The 13,715-nt window shown below is 44.3% G+C and overlaps 1 protein-coding gene across 4 annotated transcripts in view; it reads left to right on the top strand.

Annotated features, from left to right (window-relative positions):
* The window catches only part of garnl3 (GTPase activating Rap/RanGAP domain like 3), a 234,930-nt gene that overhangs the window by 146,176 nt on the left and 75,039 nt on the right, over window positions 1-13,715 (top strand). For all 4 annotated transcript variants that reach the window (XM_055873909.1, XM_055873911.1, XM_055873912.1 and 1 more), the window contains exons 4-11: window positions 4,828-4,927; window positions 8,944-9,062; window positions 9,398-9,462; window positions 9,847-9,910; window positions 12,647-12,673; window positions 12,882-12,957; window positions 13,045-13,143; window positions 13,427-13,530. In XM_055873909.1, coding sequence (XP_055729884.1) covers window positions 4,828-4,927; window positions 8,944-9,062; window positions 9,398-9,462; window positions 9,847-9,910; window positions 12,647-12,673; window positions 12,882-12,957; window positions 13,045-13,143; window positions 13,427-13,530 — 654 coding nt within the window. The remainder of the gene's footprint in view (window positions 1-4,827; window positions 4,928-8,943; window positions 9,063-9,397; window positions 9,463-9,846; window positions 9,911-12,646; window positions 12,674-12,881; window positions 12,958-13,044; window positions 13,144-13,426; window positions 13,531-13,715) is intronic.

Raw genomic sequence — 13,715 nt, forward strand, 5'->3', positions numbered from 1 at the left:
CTTCCAAATGTTACTTCCTCCCAAAGCTTCCAAATGTTGCTACCTCCCAAAGCTTCCAAATGTTACTACCTCCCAAAGCTTCCAAATGTTACTACCTCCCAACGCTTCCAAATGTTACTACCTCCCAAAGCTTCCAAATGTTACTACCTCCCAACGCTTCCAAATGTTACTACCTCCCAAAGCTTCCAAATGTTACTACCTCCCAAAGCTTCCAAATGTTACTACCTTCCAATGCTTCCAAATGTTACTACCTCCCAAATCTTCCAAATGTTACTACCTTCCAATGCTTCCAAATGTTACTACCTCCCAACGCTTCCAAATGTTACTACCTCCCAACGCTTCCAAATGTTACTACCTCCCAACGCTTCCAAATGTTACTTCCTCCCAAAGCTTCCAAATGTTGCTACCTCCCAAAGCTTCCAAATGTTACTACCTCCCAAAGCTTCCAAATGTTACTACCTCCCAACGCTTCCAAATGTTACTACCTCCCAAAGCTTCCAAATGTTACTACCTCCCAAAGCTTCCAAATGTTACTACCTTCCAATGCTTCCAAATGTTACTACCTCCCAAAGCTTCCAAATGTTACTACCTCCCAAAGCTTCCAAATGTTACTACCTTCCAATGCTTCCAAATGTTACTACCTCCCAATGCTTCCAAATGTTACTACCTCCCAAAGCTTCCAAATGTTACTACCTCCCAACGCTGAAAAATGTTACTACCTCCCAACGCTGAAAAATGTTACTACCTCCCAACGCTGAAAAATGTTACTACCTCCCAATGCGGAAAAATGTTACTACCTCCCAATGCGGAAAAATGTTACTACCTCCCAATGCGGAAAAATGTTACTACCTCCCAACTCTGAAAAATCTATATCTATAAAGCTGATTGTGGACTTCAGGAAACAGCAGAGGGCGCACACCCGTGTCCACATCGACGGAACCGCAGTGGAGAAGATGAAAAGCTTCAAGTTCTTCGGCGTACACATCACTGACAATCTGAAATGGTCCACCCACACAGACAGTATGGTGAAGAAGGAGCAACAGCGCCTCTTCAACCTCAGGAAGCTGAAGAAATTCGGCTTGGTCCCTAAGACCCTCACAAACTTTTACAGATGCACAATTGAGAGCATCCTGTCGGGGGTGGTGCAGTCTGCCAAACACATCACCGGGTGCACACTGCCTGCCCTACAGGACAACTACAGCACCCGATGTCACAGGAAGAACAAAAAGATCATCAAGGACATCAAACACCCGAGCCACTGCCTGTTCACCCCGCTATCATCCAGAAGGCGAGGTCAGTACAGGTACATCCAAGCTGGGACCGAGAGACTGAAAAACAGAGTCTATCTCAAGACCATCAGAATGTTAAATAGCCATCACTAGCCGGCTACCACCCGGTTGCGCAACCCTGCATCTTAGAGGCTGCTGCCCTATGTACATAGACATGGAATCCTTGATGATCTTTTTGGCCTTCCTGTGACATCCTAATCTATGGATTTCACATGACTGGGAATACAGATATGCATATGTTGGTCACAGATTGTTTTTAAAGGTAGAGGCATGGATCAGAAAGCCAGTCAGTATCTGGTGTGACCACCGCTTGCCTCATGTAGTGTGACACATATCCTTCGCATAGAGTTGATCAGGCTTGTACGAATAGTTTAAGACACAATGCAGAGGACTAAAGGTCAAGAGGGAATTAACAATCAATGGAAATAGTTGTTTTTCTGTAATAAGGAATTATTGATTAATGGGTCAGAGACATGGGAGGAATTTCAGTCCAGGACTCATAGCTACATGTGGCAAGTTCTCATTGGTTCAAATTGTCTATACATTGAGCCTGAAATGGGATACTTGTTATCTGGCCATTGGCCCAATTTTATTGCCAGGAATTCTAATTGTTCAACCACAGGCTAGGGTTGGGCATTATAAATTACATCCTGTCACTTAGTTCTGTGGAGAATCACTGAGGACAAGGAAGAAGGAACATCTGTCATCTACTTCCCAGCATAACAACTATGATTTGTTCTCTTTGAAGAAGCCTATTTTCTCCCCCTGATTTGCTTTGGGTTCTGTGTTATTGTGGAATGTTGTCCTACTACTTTCCAATAGCTGTGCGAAGTTGCTGGATATTGGTGGGAACTGGAACATACTGCCAAAGATTTTCATATCTAAACGAAGATAGACCACAGCCTGCCGTTTCCAATGTGAACAAATGAGTCATAGTGGGCAGAACAAGCAAGGAGTTGGGCTGAGCCAAGCACGGCCTAGCAAAATCCTATTGGCCCATTCTAGCTTACGTCTGCATATTTCAGGTAGGGAATGCCTACTCTGGCAAAGGGTAAAGTCTACAAAACTTAGTCCACTCTGTTCATAACACATGGTAGTTTTTAGAACAGAAAACTGTATTAAGATCAAATGTTTCAGCGATGACAAAATGTACAGAATGTCGGCCAAAATCCATCTCCTTCCATCTTCTCCCACTGACGGACGCTGTGCTTCCTCTCACTACCATATATGGTAGTAAGTGGCAACGTCAAGCGGATGCTTCACATTTATACATCTGGTGAAATATATGTCTCATTGTTCTATCTGTGACGCTGTCGTACACGTCGATCCACAGCATTCAAAACATGCTCAATGGGTGACATGTCTGGTGAGTATGCAGGCCATAGAAGAACTGGTACATTTTCAGCTTCTAGGAATTATGTACAGATCATTGCGACATGGGGTCGTGTATTATAATGCTGAAACATGAGGTGATGGCGGCGGATGAATGGCACGACAACGGGCCTTTGGGTCTCTTCACGATATCTCTGCATTCAAATTGCCATCAATATAATGCAATTGTGTTGGTTGTCCGTAGCTTAAGCCTGCCCATTCCATAACCCCACCAGCACCACGTTCACAACGTTGCCATCAGCAACTTCTATCTGTCTTCCACCCACGCACGCACTTGCTCACACGACGCCATACATTCTTGTCTTTCATCTGACCGTGACAGTTGAAACCGGGATTCATCCGTGAAGCGCACACTTCTCCGGGGTGCCAGTGGCCATTGAAGGTGAGCATTTGCCCACTGAAGTCGGTTACGACGCCAAACTGTAGTCAGGTCAAGACCCTGGTGAGGACAACGAACATGCATATGAGCTTCACTGAGACGGTTTCTGACAGTTTGTGCAGAAATTCTTTGGTTGTGCAAACCCACAGTTTCGTCTGCAATGCAGGTGGCTGGTCTCAGATTATCCCGCTGGTGAAGAAGCCAGATGTGGAGGTCCTGGGCTGGCCTGGTTACGTGGTCTGTGGTTGTGAGGCCGGTTGGACGTACTGCCAAATTCTCTAAAATGACGTTGGGGGCGGCTTATAGTAGAGAAATGAACATTACATTCTCTGGCAACAGCTCTGGTAGACATTCCTGCAGCCAGCATGCCAATTGCACTCCCCCCTAAAAACTTGAGACATCTGTGGCCTTGTGTTGTGTGACAAAACTACACATTTTAGAGTGGTCTTTTATTGTCCCCAGCACAAGGTGCACCTGTGTAATGATCATGCTGTTTAATCAGCTTCTTGATATGCCACACCTGTCTGGTAGATGGATTATCTTGGCAAGGTAGAAATACTCACTAACAGGGACGTAAACACATTTCTGGGATCTTTAATTTCAGCTCATGAAACATGGGACTAACACATTACATGTTACGTTTATATTTTTGTTCAGTGTAGCTTCTCCTCTTCTCGCTCTCTTTTTGTCGTTCCTCTCCATAGGGAGAATGGGCGAAGAGAACAACAAAACAGCAACACTTTTGTCTTCATTTATGTTTTATCACTATCCCCTCCATCACCGTCACGTTCATGCCCTAACATGCACCAGATATGACAGTGTACATCACTGTCAATTTGACTATTCTATTGTATTTACACACACATTTTGTTACATTTTAGTCATTTAGCAGACTGTCTTATCCAGAGTGACTTACGGTAGGGAGTGCATACATTTAAATACTTTTTTCATACACACGCACGCACACACACAAACACATATGCACACACACATGCACGCACGCACCCACGCACACTCACACACTCACTCACTCACTCACTCACTCACTCACTCACTCACTCACTCATACATGCACACATACGCGCGCACACACACACACACACACACACACACACACACACACACACACACACACACACACACACACACACACACACACACACACACACACACACACACACACACACACACACACACACACACACACACATATATGCACACACACACATACACTCACTCACACACACCACTTCCACCTTTCTCAGCTGAAGCACCGTTGCTTCAGTAACCATGACAACCTGGAATGTTTTCCCTGCAAAGAAAAACAAACTAAAGTGTCTCCTATCTCCTCTCCCCTCTGTTTAAGAACCCATCCCACCTGTCACAGTGTGTGTGTGTGTGTGTGTGTGTGTGTGTGTGTGTGTGTGTGTGTGTGTGTGTGTGTGTGTGTGTGTGTGTGTGTGTGTGTGTGTGTGTGTGTGTGTGTGGTGTGTGTGTGTACTATACTGTATGTAATAGTGACAACAGTGTTATGAATCGCCCTTGTGTACAGAGACCATTATCAGGTTTGTTGTGAGTGTTGTGATGTGAAATATTTATTGTGTGTGTGGAAGCATGTGTGTGTGTGTTTGTCACTAACCTATCTGTGTGTGTGTATATGTGTGTGTGTGTGTGTGTGTGTGTGTGTGTGTGTGTGTGTGTGTGTGTGTGTGTGTGTGTGTGTGTGTGTGTGTGTGTGTGTGTGTGTGTGTGTGTGTGTGTGTGTAGACGACGGACTACACCCCGGGAACCTGGAGAAGAACCGATGTCCATCTGGAGAACCCAGAGTACCACACCAGATGGTTCTTCAAATACTTCCTGGGCAAAGGTCTGTTCTACTCATCTCATCTCCTCTCTGTTACACACACACACACACACACACACACACACACACACACACACACACACACACAAACACATAAACACACACACACAAACACAAACACACAATCACACACACCCCAGACCTGGGTTCAAATACATGTGTATTTGATTAGTTGTTATTGAAATACTTATTTCTGTGAATTTGAGTATTTTCCAATAAAATGGCTCGAATCAACTACTCCAATAAATTGCCCATTAATGTTTGTATCATATTTTGTGTTGCTACCATGTTGTGTTGCTACCATGTTGTGTTGTCATGTGTTGCTGCCTTGCTATGTTGTTGTCTTAGGTCTCACTTTATGTAGTGTTGTATTGTCTCTCTTGTTGTGATGTGCGTTTTGTCCTATATTGATATTGTATTTATGACTATTTTTTAATCCCAGCAGCCGTCCCCATGACGGTAGGCCGTCATTGTAAATAAGAATTTGTTCTTTACTGACTTGCTTAGGTAAATAAATAAATAACAATTCTATTGGAAGTATTTTCAAGTATTTTGAAAATAATTTCCCATAAATTACTTATTTCAAATACTACTTTCAAATGTCTGGGCTAAATGTATGGGAGTGTATTTGAATCCAGCCTTGTCACTAGAAATACCAGTCGTCTTCCGACTTCCTCGGCGCTCACGAAAAATAATCAATGGCGCAGCACTGGGATCGAACTCATAACACTCAGACCACTGCGTCATGGCAATTCACAATGTTCTACAAGCCAGGAGAGTACTCGATGATACTTGATGGAAACAGGGCCCTGTTTTTACTTATTTTGTTTTAAGCCTTCTTAACTTTAACCACTCGGAATTAATACTTAGAATTAACCCGTTGAGTTGTTTCTATTTTAACCCTGTAACCACATGGAATTAACCCTGTAACCACATGGAATTAACCCTGTAACCACATGGAATTAACCCTGTAACCACATGGAATTAACCCTGTAACCACGCGGAATTAACCCTGTAACCACATGGAATTAACCCTGTAACCACATGGAATTAACCCTGTAACCACATGGAATTAACCCTGTAACCACATGGAATTAACCCTGTAACCACGCGGAATTAACCCTGTAACCATGCTGAATTAACCCTGTAACCACGCGGAATTAACCCTGTAACCACGTGGAATTAACCCTGTAACCACATGGAATTAACCCTGTAACCACATGGAATTAACCCTGTAACCACATGGAATTAACCCTGTAACCACGCGGAATTAGCCCTGTAACCACATGGAATTAACCCTGTAACCACGCGGAATTAACCCTGTAACCACGTGGAATTAACCCTGTAACCACGCGGAATTAATCCTGTAACCACATGGAATTAACCCTGTAAACACGCAGAATTAACCCTGTAACCACACAGAATTAACCCTGAAACCACGCTGAATTAACCATGAAACCACGCAGAATTAACCCTGAAGCCACACAGAATTAACCCTGTAACCACACAGAATTAACCCTGAAACCACACAGAATTAACCCTGTAACCATGCGGAATTAACCCTGTAACCACGTGGAATTAACCCTGTAACCACGCGGAATTAATCCTGTAACCACATGGAATTAACCCTGTAACCACATGGAATTAACCCTGTAACCACGCGGAATTAACCCTGTAACCACGTGGAATTAACCCTGTAACCACGCGGAATTAATCCTGTAACCACATGGAATTAACCCTGTAACCACATGGAATTAACCCTGTAAACACGCAGAATTAACCCTGTAACCACACAGAATTAACCCTGAAACCACGCTGAATTAACCATGAAACCATGCAGAATTAACCCTGAAGCCACACAGAATTAACCCTGTAACCACACAGAATTAACCCTGTAACCACACAGAATTAACCCTGTAACCACACAGAATTAACCCTGAAACCACACAGAATTAACCCTGTAACCACACAGAATTAACCCTGTAACCACACAGAATTAACCCTGTAACCACACAGAATTAACCCTGTAACCACACAGAATTAACCCTGAAACCACACAGAATTAACCCTGAAACCACACAGAATTAACCCTGTAACCACACAGAATTAACCCTGAAACCACGCAGAATTAACCCTGTAACCACACAGAATTAACCCTGTAACCACACAGAATTAACCCTGAAACCACACAGAATTAACCCTGTAACCACACAGAATTAACCCTGTAACCACACAGAATTAACCCTGAAACCACACAGAATTAACCCTGAAACCACGCACACAGGTACACATGTACACAGGTACACAGGTACACACACACTCACTTGTGCACTAAAATGTGCTATCTACAACCAAAAAGGGTTCTATGTGGACTTTACTATTTTGTAACCCTTTTTTCTAAGTGAGTAGTCAATGCCATATGCTTTACATGAGGTCAGGACTTTTTCCAGACCATGTGACCTGACCAGTATACAGACTGTAGGGTCAGGACTTTTTCCAGACCATGTGACCTGACCAGTATACAGACTGTAGGGTCAGGACTTTTTAAAGTCCTTACCTTAGCTCCTAGTTTAATGCTAGTCTATCAGCAGGGTGAATCCCATAGATCCTTCCATAGCTACAGTGAACCTGCAGACACAGCCTGGCACAACCCAGAAAGAAGCAGACAGTCAGAGGAAGATGGTGAGCAGAGGCTCACTTCTCACACACACACACACACGCACACACGCACGCACGCACGCACGCACATGCATATGCACACACACGCGCATGTGCACGCGCACACACACAGACACACAAACACACACACACACGCTGGGAGATAACAACATTAGCATCTGACTGGCTCCCTAGTCAACATGAGCAGCCAGTAGGCTCCTGAGAGCCTAGTCATGGTGGTCGTTAAAAATGCATTACCCCCCTCCTTCCTTCCCTCCTTCTTCTTTCTATCTTTACAGCTAGGTGTGGGTGTGTGTCTTATACTCTTTAAGCACAGAACAAAACAAGGCCCCAAGTCTAAGTCCAAGTGAACTGATTCAAATCAGAATGAATACCTTTCATAGAGGGAGTCAGGGGAACAATGAGTAGAGAAAGAGATGGAGAGAAAAGGATGGAGAGAGAGAGAGAAAGAAAGGGATGGAGAGAGAGAGAGAGAAAGAAAGGGATGGAGAGAGAGAGAGAGAAAGAAAGGGATGGAGAGAGGTGGAGAGAGCGAGAGAAAGAAAGGGATGAAGAGAGAGGTGGAGAGAAAGAAAAATAAATGGAGAGAGAGAGAAGTGGAGAGAGAGATGGAGAGAGAGAAAAATAAATGGAGAGGTGGAGAGAAAGGGATGGAGAGAGAGATTGAGAGAAAGGGATGGAGAGAGACAGAGAAAGAAAGGGATGGAGAGAGAGAAAGAAAGGGATGGAGAGAGACAGAGAAAGAAAGGGATGGAGAGAGAGAAAGAAAGGGATGGAGAGAGACAGAGAAAGAATGGGATGGAGAGAGAGAAAGAAAGGGATGGAGAGAGAGAAAGAAAGGGATGGAGAGAGAGAAAGGAAAAACCAGATAAAGAGAGAGGGTGGGCGAGAGAGGGCAGAGTTCCTGTTTTGAATTGGGTTTCGGGGTTCTGGTCAGTGGTCTGAATACGTTGCCGTGTCAACCAGGTAGAGAGGGCGCTGAATGTGAAGCGGTTTTGTCTAAGGTTCTGTTGTATATGACCCACATGCACGCACCCACACACACGCACATACACTCACACATATATTAAAGCAGATACATATGCATGCATGCACACACTAGTCAACATTCCATACAGGAAAAACTAGACCTCACCGTGACTTCCTGACAGAAAGTAACAGAAACTCTCATGACCACACAACAAACAAACAAACGACAGAAAGACAATTATAAATCAATTCAAAACGAAAACTAGCATTCAGATAGTGCCTCCCCGTTTCACTCAGTTTGGGAGTGTTTTCTCTCGTTTCGTCCCTAGTAAATGTGTGACAGTGTGTGACAGTGTGTGTTGTCCCCCCAGTCCACCAGAACTACATTGGTACGGATGCAGAGAAGAATCCCTTCTACCTGTCTGTGGTTCTGTCCGACCAGAACAACCAGCGGGTCCCTCAGTACAGAGCCATCCTCTGGAGGAAGACAGTAAGGATCTAGAATCAGATCACCCTTCCCAAAGCCTATTGGTATTCATACAAATTGACTTTTTGCACAGATCTAGGATCTGCTTACTCTCACAAAATCCTTCACCTTAAGCATTGGTCTTGTTGGAAGTTGCCTTTAGATACAGATTTAGGATCAGTTCACTCTCCCCAGAGCAAAACCTTGATCATTAAGGTGAAACATGCATATCTGATCTTACTGTAGATCAGTGTCTGGATGGAGGTCCGTCTTCTGTTCCGATAGATGATTAGACTAATCATGATGACTACTTTCCACATCCACACCTGAGATTATCTCCTCTCCTCTCTCTCCCCCAGGGAACTCTGAAGATCAGTCTGCCATACAGCCCCACCAAAACACTATCAGTCAAATCCATCTTAAGGTGAGAACTGCTCACGATGCCATTCAATATACTGGTTGTTTCATACAGTTGATTGTTCTGACTAGCCTGGTCCCAGATCTGTTGGTGCTGTCTTGCCAACTCCTATGGTCATTGTCACATATTGGCAAGACAGCACAAACAGACATGGGACCAGGCTAAGATATGACCAATGAATCGGGGTAAAAACACATGGAGAAATTTGTCTGTTGTATTTAAATGAACAACAACATGAAAATATGCTTTAAGATAATTATGGAATAGAATGGACGTACAAGATGTAAACCCATCTTTAAACACTTATCTTTTCTCCTCTCCTGAACTTTCTTTCCCTCCTCTTCCTCTCCTCCTCCTCTCCTCCTATCCTCTGCTCTCCTCCCCCTGCAGTGCGATGAACTTGGACAGGTTTGAGAAAGGCCCGAGGGAGATTCTCAACCCAGAGATACAGAAGGTGAGATCACACTGTGTCAGCCACAGAGATACAGAAGGTGAAATCACACTGTATCAGCCACAGAGATACAGAAGGTAAAATCACACTGTATCAGCCACAGAGATACAGAAGGTGAGATCACACTGTGTCAGCCACAGAGATACAGAAGGTGGGATCACACTGTATCAGCCACAGAGATACAGAAGGTGAGATCTCACTGTGTCAGCCACAGAGATACAGAAGGTGAGATCACACTGTATCAGCCACAGAAATACAGAAGGTGAGATCACACTGTGTCAGCCACAGAGATACAGAAGGTGAGATCACACTGTATCAGCCACAGAAATACAGAAGGTGAGATCACACTGTCAGCCACAGAGATACAGAAGGTGAGATCACACTGTATCAGCCGCAGAGATACAGAAGGTGACATCACACTGTGTCAGCCACAGAGATACAGAAGGTGAGATCACACTGTGTCAGCCACAGAGATACAGAAGGTGAGATCACACTCTGTCACCCACAGAGATACAGAAGGTGAAATCACACTGTATCAGCCACAGAGATACAGAAGGTGAGATCACACTGTATCAGCCACAGAGATACAGAAGGTGGGATCACACTGTATCAGCCACAGAGATACAGAAGGTGAGATCACACTGTGTCAGCCACAGAGATACAGAAGGTGAGATCACACTGTATCAGCCGCAGAGATACAGAAGGTGAGATCACACTGTGTCAGCCACAGAGATACAGAAGGTGAGATCACACTGTATCAGCCACAGAGATACAGAAGGTGAGATCACACTGTATCAGCCACAGAAATACAGAAGGTGAGATCACACTGTCAGCCACAGAGATACAGAAGGTGAGATCACACTGTATCAGCCGCAGAGATACAGAAGGTGAGATCACACTGTGTCAGCCACAGAGATACAGAAGGTGAGATCACACTGTGTCAGCCACAGAGATACAGAAGGTGAGATCACACTGTGTCACCCACAGAGATACAGAAGGTGAAATCACACTGTATCAGCCACAGAGATACAGAAGGTGAGATCACACTGTATCAGCCACAGAGATACAGAAGGTGGGATCACACTGTATCAGCCACAGAGATACAGAAGGTGAGATCACACTGTGTCAGCCACAGAGATACAGAAGGTGAGATCACACTGTATCAGCCGCAGAGATACAGAAGGTGAGATCACACTGTGTCAGCCACAGAGATACAGAAGGTGAGATCACACTGTATCAGCCACAGAGATACAGAAGGTGGGATCACACTGTATCAGCCACAGAGATACAGAAGGTGAGATCACACTGTGTCAGCCACAGAGATACAGAAGGTGGGATCACACTGTATCAGCCACAGAAATACAGAAGGTGAGATCACACTGTGTCAGCCACAGAGATACAGAAGGTGAGATCACACTGTATCAGCCACAGAGATACAGAAGGTGAGATCACACTGTGTCAGCCACAGAGATACAGAAGGTGAGATCACACTGTGTCACCCACAGAGATACAGAAGGTGAGATCACACTTTGTCAGCCACAGAGATACAGATGTAGGATCTTCATTCAGTTTTTTCCTGCTCCGCAGCAAATTCAGTAGCCTGGACTGCCGCTATTGGGCATTATTTTCCACTATCGTCTGGCGACTGGTTCATACATAAAACATCCTCCATTCAGGCTGCAAAGGTGTCGGTTTCCTCTTTAACGCGATTTAAAGGCCTGTCGGTAGAAAAAAACTGGGAAAGATGCGTACCGCCTTAATAAAACACAATTTTCCACTACCAATTTTTTACTTTATCGGACAACTTACGGAGGGTGCACACCGCAGGAGTCTGTTGTTTACCCCTGGCTGAACACGGTGGACAACATCAGGAAGTAGCATTAGCCACTCTAGCATGGTGGTGGAAAATAATGTTTTACTAAGACAGTAGGCGTATTTTCTCTGTTTCTTTCCACCAACAGGCCATTCAATCAAGTTAAAGAGGAATCCAACGTCTTTGCAGCCTAAATGGAGGATATTTTATGTATGAACCGGTCGCCGGGGAACACAAGTGTATTACCCGGCTGTGCAGGACGCCAGTGACAGATGACAGACGATGTAAGGAATAATAGCGCCATCTGGCGGTAGCAGGTCTCGAAATGCAGATGAGCCTTGTGATTTACATAAATTCACTGAAAACCCACACTAAAACACAGTTATATTAACAGTATTGCACTCTTCATGTAGCCTACTTTTGGACAGCTAATAGCCTAACCACGAGCAATAATAATAACAATTTCTTCAACTTTTATAGTGCTATTCATTACAAAATTATCTCAAAGCGCAATGGAGCAACATGCAATTTAAAAGAAAAAAAAACTCACAACATCATGAGATGGACAGTCATTAGAAAGTTCATGGCTTGAGTGGTCATCTAAAGGAGGTGGTCAAGCAGGGAGAGAATGTCCGGGGGCAGCCAGGCAGGCAACGCAGTCTCATCAAGGTGTCTCGCTGTCTCTGGCTTTTCCGTAGTAAAAACGGATCAAGCAAAATGATTTCTACAGGATTATTTTGCTGTGATAATACAGGTCAAATTAAGAGCCTACATCTGTATATAACAGTCATGTTCTAACTCTATTTCTATGGTATCAGGCCCATACTGTAACAGATCTGGGAGTCATTACACATTGGGAGTCATTGGACATTGGGAGTCATTGGAGGGTCAACTGATGATAACTGTGGTGTGTTTTCTCTTCATAGGACCTACTGGTGTTGGAGGAGCAAGAGGTATTCATTTATTTATTCTGTTATAAATATAATTCAAGTGGATATTGTAGTTATTGGTGTTGACCATGGTCTTACTAGAGATTTCCTTCTCCTTTTCTACCAGGGTTGTTTTTCTGGTTTTGGAAAATTATAGAAGTTAGGTTATAATTTAACATTAGGAAATAGTGGCCCCTTAGATGTACAATATATCTGTCTTATCATTTGTCAGGGTTCTGTCAACTTCAAATTTGGTGTCCTGTATGCCAAAGATGGACAGCTCACAGACGACGAGATGTTTAGCAACGGTAAGTCACTAATATTGTGAGTAACAGGTATTGAAGTATCAATGTCATATGAGCTGTAGTTTGACCCCTGCTCTCGCATCTGTTCAGAGACTGGGAGCCAGAGCTTCGATAAGTTCCTCAACCTCCTGGGTGACACCATCTCCCTGCAGGGCTGGGCAGGCTACCGTGGTGGGCTGGATACCAAGAGTAAGACACCATACGCACACACACAAATACACACACACACGGACACACACACACACACACACACCATGGGTTCTGCTATTAATTATTGTTTTTCCATTTCAACAGACCATGGAGATGTCTTTCATTCACATTCTCTCTTTTAATATTACTCTTTCTCTAACACTCCTCCCTCTCCTCCTTTATCTTCTGCTCCCACTGCTCTATCCTTCTCAACCCCCCTCGCTCCACCCCTCCCCCTCTCTATCTCTCTCTCTCTCACTCCCTCCCCCCTCTCTCTCTCCAGATGACACTACAGGAATGAACTCCATCTACACAGTGTACCAGGGCCATGAGCTGATGTTCCATGTCTCCACCATGCTACCCTACTCCAAGGAGAACAAGCAGCAGGTGTGGGTGCATTCATGAGTGTGTGTGTGTGTGCCTGTTTTGTCTCTACATGGGGTCAGTCCTCCACAGCTACAGAGTTATATATATAACCAACCTCCCTCTGGGTCAGTCCTCCACAGCTACAGAGTTATATATATAACCAACCTCCCTCTGAGTCAGTCCTCCACAGCTACAGAGTTATATAT

This window comes from Salvelinus fontinalis, chromosome 21 (genome assembly GCF_029448725.1).
Source record: "Salvelinus fontinalis isolate EN_2023a chromosome 21, ASM2944872v1, whole genome shotgun sequence".
NCBI lineage: Eukaryota > Metazoa > Chordata > Actinopteri > Salmoniformes > Salmonidae > Salvelinus > Salvelinus fontinalis.